General features: G+C 38.1%; 1 protein-coding gene across 1 annotated transcript; it reads left to right on the top strand.

The window, feature by feature from the left end:
• The first annotated feature begins 4,805 nt into the window (after window positions 1–4,805).
• On the top strand, window positions 4,806–7,791 carry nkx2.9 (NK2 transcription factor related, locus 9 (Drosophila)). Its single transcript, XM_072567856.1, has 2 exons — window positions 4,806–5,232; window positions 5,334–7,791. Exons 1-2 carry the CDS (start codon window positions 5,031–5,033, stop codon window positions 5,870–5,872), a joined length of 741 nt encoding a protein of 246 aa, XP_072423957.1. The 5' UTR covers window positions 4,806–5,030; the 3' UTR covers window positions 5,873–7,791.
• Window positions 7,792–9,069: the final 1,278 nt, after the last annotated feature.

Below are 9,069 nucleotides of genomic sequence, written 5' to 3'. Positions count from 1 at the left end.
GCTAAGAACTGTTCACACAATTTTCAATTGTTCTGTCAAAGTTCTGGAATTCTCTCCTTAGCAGCATTGTGGGCACTCCAATGCAGTCCTCCTCGACAGAAAACCAGTTCCATCATTTGATATTTTAACCAGGCACTCAGTCTGTCAATTACTCCAAATTAGTTCAAAAGCCAAAACAAAAAGCAGCACCAGTTTCTGTTGAAAATATTGTCAGTTTATAGTATCACTGCTAACACAAAAAAAAATCAGACTAGCAGCAAACCTTCACAAATTCACATACATATTCAGAGACTGAAAGAAAATGTTTGAGTCTTTTTTTAAGTAAAAGCTGCAAATACTGAAAGTAGTTATCCTGCTTCTTTCTAATAGCTATGTTTTTTTTGTTGGGTGTTTTAATCACTTTTTCCCAAACTCTTTTGTTACACATGAGGCATCCAACCAAGAGTTCTTTTCTCTTCACAATATTTATGTGCTGTGAAAGGTCTATCATGAACTCTGCTAGCTCTCTGTACGTCCCCGTGGCCCTACACTTACATTTTGCTAAAGTTCAGAGACAGGAACTGCACTAACTGCACATGATCAACCTGTTCCAAGGAATTTTGTCTGGTCCGAGACTATTTCATTTTCAAAAAGAATTTTCCCATTTGTAACCATACCTGTTGCAGATAATTTATGAGTTTTTTTAAACATAGAAATGAGCAACAAAGCACAAAAGTCTCCACATATTCTCTACAGAAAAGTCATTAGTCTCTTGGAACAGCCACAAGCTCTCTCATTGTTTTGAACAATTCATCTCCCTCAATCATGGCAAGAGCTGTTTAATTCTCTTCAGTGCCCACAGTTACTTCTGAATTTCCTTCTTTTCACAGAACAAATCCATGGTTTATTTTTGCTTCTTTCAGTAGCAGACATGAGTTGCATATACCAATAAACACCTCACTGTTTAAATTTGACCTTTTTATTTCATTCACCAGCCCCTCTCTGCAGATCATTGCTCAGTTATATGGCCAAGATGGAGACTAACACCATATTATATAAATATGCAATAAATGTTGCTGTTTAAAACTTGCAAGATTTACATTTTGCCTTGGTTACTTTTGATTTTCTTTTTACTACAGGACCTAACCACTTTTAGAGTGAAATGGTTGGATAAAATTTGTTGCTATTCCCAGTAGTAATAGTCTTCAAGTTAAATATATATTTTAAAAATAAACAAAAATTGCAATGTAGGTTAAATTTAATAGCACGGCTTAATCTTTTATCCGTTTAAAGGGAGCATTGCATTTTATAAGATGATGGCCTATTGGTGTTATCGCTGGATTATTAATCCAGGGACCTAGTAATGATTTGGGGACCCCGGTTCGAATCCCGCCAGGCTTGATAGTGGAATCTGAAGTCAACAAAAGTCTGGCATGAAAAGTCTAATGATGAAACCGTTATCATTTATCGGGAAACCGCCAGCGGGTTCATTAATGCCCTCCAGGGAAGGAAATTGCTATCCGGACTGCAGCTAGGGAAGAGCAACGAATGCTGGCCTTCGTCCTGTAAATGAATAAAAAGTCCCGAAAACTTCACAGCTGACGGGTGTAACAATTGAAGCGCACTTACTGTTGGACTGAAACGTGGCAGCTAATTTGTACTCATGTATCTTCCAAATCGAAAAGAAATAAGCGACAGACCATTTTTGTGTGCGAGATGTTCGTTGAGGGACAATTATTGGTTCAGAGAACATCGCATTTCTTCAAATATAGCCTGGGGATTTATTTTTTTCATGACCTGAGAAGGCAAGTTGTGTTTCTCTTAACAGCACCGCCGATAAGCAACACCTCTCAAGAAAAGGACGGTGATTTTAGATTCTCCGTTTAAATCTCTGGGCTGTTTTTTTTTAAATCCCGAACGTTGTGACTCAACGACGGGCTGCGACCATTAAGACCTAAAAGCTGTAGTACAAGAGTTTATTCTTCTTATGGTTAGTAAGTTCAGCTGCCCTATAAATTTAATCACAATACAGACACTGAATAGTGGTCTGATTTTGTTACAAACGATTGTAGAGAGGGAGAGCTGGTCTAGCGTGAGAATTGGAATGAGAGCCAATAAACGAAGCACTGCTTCGTCGGAACCAATTATGCTGCCACCAGCCTGAGGCACTCACTAAGCAAAACTGGCAACCCTGCAAACGCGGATTGTATACTTGGAGCATCCTACCGCACTTTTTTCCTTAACATAGGGCTCTAGTTGTCTTTGGTTGCCACCGCAGAAATGGAACATTACTAAATTTTCACCAAGCCTCCTTATTCACTAGCCCAAATTGAAGTAGTAATCGATTTTCCAATAAATGTACACCCTCATACTGTTTGTTCCCAGATTGTGTTGCGCTATTAGTCCCTTCTAATCACACCGAATTAGATCTTCAGAATCGCGTGGAACTCCAGTAACCTGTCACCTGTTTTGTACAATACAAACATGCAGAATTAAAGTTCATAGAAATGTAATCCAGTACGTTTACCATTAAAGCAAATCCGTAAATGTTGCAAAAGTTTACATCTGAGTCAAAGGTCAATTAGTTTTTTTTTCTGGATACATGGATGAAATCTGATGTTAAAATGTCCCTAACCTGTCAAGGGAACCTATGAAACCCATTATGTAAATAACTGAAATTGAATATAATTTTTGATTCTCAGATCCAGCTATTTACTCGAAGTTTTCTCTAAGTTTGCGAACACATAGCACGTAAAAGTAATATTTAAAAAGGCTGAGTTTTCTTTGCTTTCAAAAAACTTCGCGGTAGCAAATATTCATGCAGCCGCTAGATGTTTTAGAATCAAAAGCAAACATTTGATGGTGAAGAGTCCTTAAGCTTGTAAGTGTATCTGTTTACTTATTTCTGCACTTCGTTGTATTCTTCAGATGTTAAATAGATTAAAGGGCTACAAGAGGTCATCGAGGCTGTAAATGTGTTTTACCGAAGAGGATTTTTTTGAAACTGCACTTCCATTGCACTGTGATAGTAAACCTATGCTACAGTGTAATTGACGGCTAGAATATAAAAGCAATCTGTGAAGATTTTTCGTTTAAGGCCAAGGGCTAACTGGTTTGCAATCTTGAAAAAGGTATCAACGGCGCTTACATCAGCCGGTCTTCAATTGAGATGGAATAACACGACCACATCACTCAGCCTCAGCAGAAAATGATCATGTCTCGCTTTCCAACTTTCCCGTGAGCAACATGTTAATATAAGAACTGTGAACATCACAACGCTTTATGTTGTTATGCAACATGAGCTATTCCCCGTCATGCAATAACATTGTAATAACTGTGTTAAGTTCTGCTGAAACTAGAGTGCATTGAAATCCAGCAACCCGATGAGTGAAATGTTCAAGATACTGCAATTGTAACGATTTTACTCAAACATAAAGGCAAACATTTTGTCCTGTTATTTAATATTACCTACAATCCCTCTAAAGTACAATTCCAAAAATTACCACTGCAATAGATGTGCTAAACTGGTAAAAATGAGAAAAATATATTGGTAATAGATGCGTTAGTCCATCTTTTCTGCAGAGTGAATAATCCTTTAAGTTACATTATTTTACATTTTAGAAAATCCTATTTGATTCTAAACGATATAAGTAATAATTTTTATGCACTTGGCAGCATTAGGCGAGAAGCAATGTCGATAGCAGCCAAATCCTTTTTAATTCCATTGAAAACCATGACAACAAGGAACAAACTCGGACTTATCCCAAAAAGTTAAAGCACATTGTGTTGAGGCGTCAATCATCTATTATTTGATGACTGAACAAATGCAAAATCTTGACTGGAACAAATGCTTCCAACAGGTCCGGGACGATGGTCTACATTTCTTCTATTGTTTGCAGCCTAGCAGTTGGCATGTATTTATGTTCTCCCACTTTCGACCACCCAGGACGTTGTGAGGGAGTTTGTGGAGCATGGAGCACTGTCACACAAGCAGACTTGATAGGTGCCACAAATAGGCATGGCATGGGAATCTTTGCCTGAAGATTACCCAACAGAAATGATCAGAAAGATGGCCAACTCGAGTTTAGTGTAAAGAACATCGAAGAAGTTCAGTTTTTAACTAAGTTATCAAATGTAGTGATCTTCTTTGAGAAACAAGTAGTCTTGAGCAAAAAGTTCTGCTATAACCGTACAGTATTCCTTAATTGGCATCTATTCACTTTTTAAATATAAATGAATCTGTCTGAATATTTTCGATCCAAATGATTAATAAATGCTTCATTAAATGGGACCAGCTGAACATTGTATATTTTGTTACTCCTCGCAGTTGTCTGTGGCTCGATATTGATTCGCTAGTTTCGATATCCGGCGTAATGTTCCCTGCAAAACCAATACTTCATATCGGTTGTAAATTCTGCCATGGGAATTCCCATTTGTCATAGTTTCAAAAAGGAGATGCTGAGGGGCGGAAAATGCACCTTATGTATTTAATTGCAGTAAATACAGCGCGTCCAGTTCACGTTAAATAACACTCATGGGTTAGTTAACAAATGAATAAGTAATTAAATGAACTGGAGAAATCTGTCACTGCTTCTTTACTTTGTATGCAAATAATGGGGAAGGGGGAAGGGTTGTGGCCACCACTAACCACCCAAGATGTAATTCACTAATTCACTAACACAATTACCATTATCTGTTCACTACGTTCTTTGCTAATCAGGCAGAATATGTAACGATGAAGCCTGTTTCCTGCTGTCATTCAGGAAGTGCCGGGTAATTCTCTGGTAAGGTTACACTTACTCACATTAATGCTCTGGCACTTGACTGATACAGGTACTTGGTATCCTGTGGTCAGACACCATCTGAAGGTTGCCACTGTTGGCGGTGAAGAGGACTGTTTATATAAACACAGGACGCTTCTGTAAAAGACTCGCTACTGCTGTACCATTAAGCAGCGAGGTATAATCGTACCTCCTATTCACGGAGAGGGCTTTAAACTGCAAGTAATTCATTTCTCTCAAAAATTCGGTGGACGCTGACAATTTGTCAACATGTCGCTAAGCAGGGCGAGTTTCACTGTGCGCAGTATTTTAAATTTACCTGATCAGCATGAAATTGACCGTCTAGAGCAATGGGATCAAGGAAGTGGCAAAGCCATACAATCGACTGCCATTAAGAAAGAATCAGGCCAAGCCTCACACCATCACTTTTCGAAACTATCATTTTCGGCGTGGCTTGGCTCTGACAAGATTTGTAAGTATACCAATTCAAATTTCGCTTTCCGTGCGAATTTAGTATCTTGGACTCTGATGAAGTATCGCAAGAAATTTTAACCGGAAAATGTTTCCTTGCAGCCCCTGACAGCAACACGGATACAGCTCCGGCAGATTGTCATCAAAGAAAAGGCTGTTCATCCATCACGAGTATTGAGAAGAAGAAAAAACGGCGAGTTCTGTTCTCCAAAGCGCAAACGTTTGAGTTAGAACGAAGATTCCAACAACAGCGTTACCTATCCGCCCCTGAACGCGAACACTTCGCTCACCTTTTGAGCCTTACCCCGACTCAGGTGAAGATCTGGTTCCAAAACCACAGGTATAAAATGAAGAGAGCCCGTGTGGATAGCAGCCTGCAGATAGATATGAGCCAGCCGCAACTGTTCCGCAGAGTGGCAGTGCCAGTGCTGGTCAGAGATGGCAAACCCTGTCATTCTTGCTCCATTGCCTCCGTACAAATCCAGGACAAGCCCGGCGACACTGTTCAACCCAATCATTCCTACACTGCTTTCACAGTCCATGGTTTTCAGCAGGTACAGCACACTGGACCATTTGGCGTCTTTCCCAGCTATCATCACTTAACACATCCTGGAATACGGAGACAACAGTGGACCTGGTGAAACATGGACATTCTAAACTAAAGTGAATTACTGTTATTACTCCATGTATCAAATAATTGCTTATGTAGTTCAGTGGGTTTGTGAATGGTCGAATTTTCCGTTGTAATTGTATTTTTTGGTATTTTCTGCACAAAAGCATTTCAAGGTCCTTTTCCAGATTTTTCTTTTGACCACTTTTGAAATGTAACTGATATCTTCCTATCGTGCATAACCCGTCCTCCAAAAGCAATGTAGCTGGTTCACAAATTCTTGGATGTGAGATAGAAAAATCTTAACTATTCCTCTTCAAGCATAGAAAATGCCAACAAAGCAGCTCTCGTGCTTTAAAAGTTGTAGTTGCCTGCTTGAGAAAATAAAATGACAGTAAGTAGTCACAGATTGATTTGCTACATATTGTGTCTGGGGGAAAATGATGCAAACGGATCCTCCATATAACAAAACCTTGGTTTGAAAGTATTAGATATAATAACAATTGACTTTTTACCATATTCATTCCCAATAAATGTCAATGCTGATATTTCTACTTTCTCAATGCAAAGTGCAAAAGGTAAATTAGCGATAACTCACTCCTTCGCTCTGGCAAAGTGCATGAATGGATTAGTTGCACCATGTCCTCTGTTGGAAACTAATGCGAAATATTTTTGAGATTCGACCTGAACACTTTCAATTGTCTTGTTAGAATTGGTCCTAATTTTAATATTGAATGATTTGAACGCATTCATGAGGGAAATTTTGTGAGATAAATGTGTTCGACCTAAATTCTCTTCTCCAGAATGAAGTTCATTTTTAAAATTGTTGTGTAACAGTTGTCCTACAGACGCTCCACCTGGAAGTGAAAGCATTTCTTTCCTTAGGATTTTTATTTAATTATATGACAAAGTTAACTTTCTCCTTTAAATCAAGATTGTGCAGGCACGTTTACGGGGTGGGGGAGTGCCCTGTATGCCAACCGTTATATTGGCGACTGGAAATGTAATCTCCTAATTTTCATGCATGGTTTAAATTGTTGGATTATATACAACAAAGTTATCTTTACTCTTTTTTTAAAAGGAGAATAAGCAAATTCTTTTCTGAACTGAAACAGATTTAACCCTTCACATCACTTATTCTGCTGGGAATTGGGATTTAAAAATAAACGCATTATTGTGAATACATACTTGCTATGTACTGATGAAAAAAGGCAATTAGCATTGCCCAATATCAACTTCATTCTTTTTCTTGAATGCTGGTCACAGTGAAGTCAGTATGTATAATTGTCGACGAGAATTTTCTGCACTCAATTCTTACTATGAATCGCGCATTCTTTTAAAATATTACTAAATAACATGCTCACAATTTCGAGACATGAAACCACCTTCATACTTTATTATGAGAAAACAATGCACTTCTGTTTAACTACTAAATTACCTAAGATTAGAAAAATTTGTTTCTGAAGTGGCAGTAATATCAGTTAATTTATTGGCAACAGATATATACATTTAAAAATAATACCTTATTCCTGAACTTTTCATTATTTAAAATCCTATCGTTTAAAAAATATTGTTAAAAGACTTTAGACGCACAAGAGGAGATATATTCCCCCAGATGTTTTGTAGAAATAAACCATAAACCCGTTCTTCATAAACATGTTTGAAATTTTGTTGCACAGAACCAGCAGGCGAAATCGTACGCCAAAGATACGCTGGAGGTGGATAAAGATGTGCTCGCATTTTCTGGGATTCTCTTTCCTTTTCTATTTGGTCATTAACCGAGGATACATTTAAATCTCTTCACTCATTGTTAGATTTTAACAAAGAACTTTCCAACAGGATTTGATTAACTTGTTCACGCGAATTGTGATGGTGACAAACAGTTCTACAATTTGCCAACAACGCTCATTACATTTCATTGATTTGTAGAATAAAGGTGATTAAACAGATAACAAAGCAACCAGCAATACTTAATGTAGTATTTCTGTTCTGTTCCGTGATTTATGAACGTCTAACTATGGTATAATAACACAAGGTAAATTTCGCTCACTTCTGAGAACTGTAGTTGAATGAAAGTTTCTAGTGAAGGCAACTTAAGGTGAAATAAGGAACAATGAGAAAAAAGTTTTGCAGTAGTTCAAAATACGTCATTTCATTGTTCATTATGCAATTTTAAAAAGATTCCGAAACTTCAATTAGCGCGGCAGATATAGATTGAGGAGAATTCCGTAATGATGTATACATTTCAATTAACTTAACTCTGCAGGAAATCAAAACACAATCTTCGTCAGAGCACAACAGCGCACTATCACAGGTGACTTTTGTTAGATTCCCGAAGGTGATGCGTCCAAGTAAAGGAAGAAAGTGAAACAATGCCGAATTATTTTGTAGCTCGTACTTAGATTGCAATGCAATGGCATGGTATTTGAAATGATTGCTGACCAGTAATGTGGATGAGCCCCGTCCGTTCCATCACTATATTACAAAACGTTGCTTCTCCCTATTGTCATAATTCTTTCTCTCGAGTGTTTCAGAAATCCTAAAAACTTCTGCTAGCGTGAGACTGAGAAATTTATATTTGAGGCTTCAAACGATCTCCAAAAAGAATATTTCCCATCAGGATATCCAGATAGCTTGTTTGGAAAATAACCTGGTTAGCCTTCTCTCACGTCGGCCTTCAAGTTTTGTTTGCTGAAGACCTCATCTGAACCCAATTTGGGATATTCAACCAGGAAATTGGATGACCCTGGTGATATGTTAGAGTAAACATGTGATAGCGTGAATGTTGAAGTGCTAATAATAAGGTTACGGGGGTGGGGGGGGGGGGTGGAGAAACGCTCATGACTGTAGCTCATTGCATTCTGAACATAATTTGAACCATTTTGGGCACCTGCATATTTACTTTGCTTTCCCAAGTCGTATTCCGCACTTAACTGGACACAAGAATACTTCAGGTAAGTGCTCTCAGGCTAAACGTTATGGATTGTTTTAATCCCATCCCCATTCCCCATCCACACCTCGAGTGTCTGTGTTTCCGTACAGGGAAACGTTGCTGTTACAATCGCCTCATTATACCTGTAAAGGATAAGATAATATCATGAGAAGGATGACAAGTAAAACCGAATAACCGATCGCATTATGTCGGTGTACTATCAAATACTTTTGCACACATCAATAATTTCGTTGTTTAACTAGTATCTAAGGAAACAAACTGAGCGAACGTCATTG

This window comes from Chiloscyllium punctatum, chromosome 4, assembly GCF_047496795.1.
Source record: "Chiloscyllium punctatum isolate Juve2018m chromosome 4, sChiPun1.3, whole genome shotgun sequence".
NCBI lineage: Eukaryota > Metazoa > Chordata > Chondrichthyes > Orectolobiformes > Hemiscylliidae > Chiloscyllium > Chiloscyllium punctatum.
The sequence above is the reverse complement of the archived record's forward strand: the minus strand, read 5'-3'. Positions and strand labels throughout refer to the sequence as shown.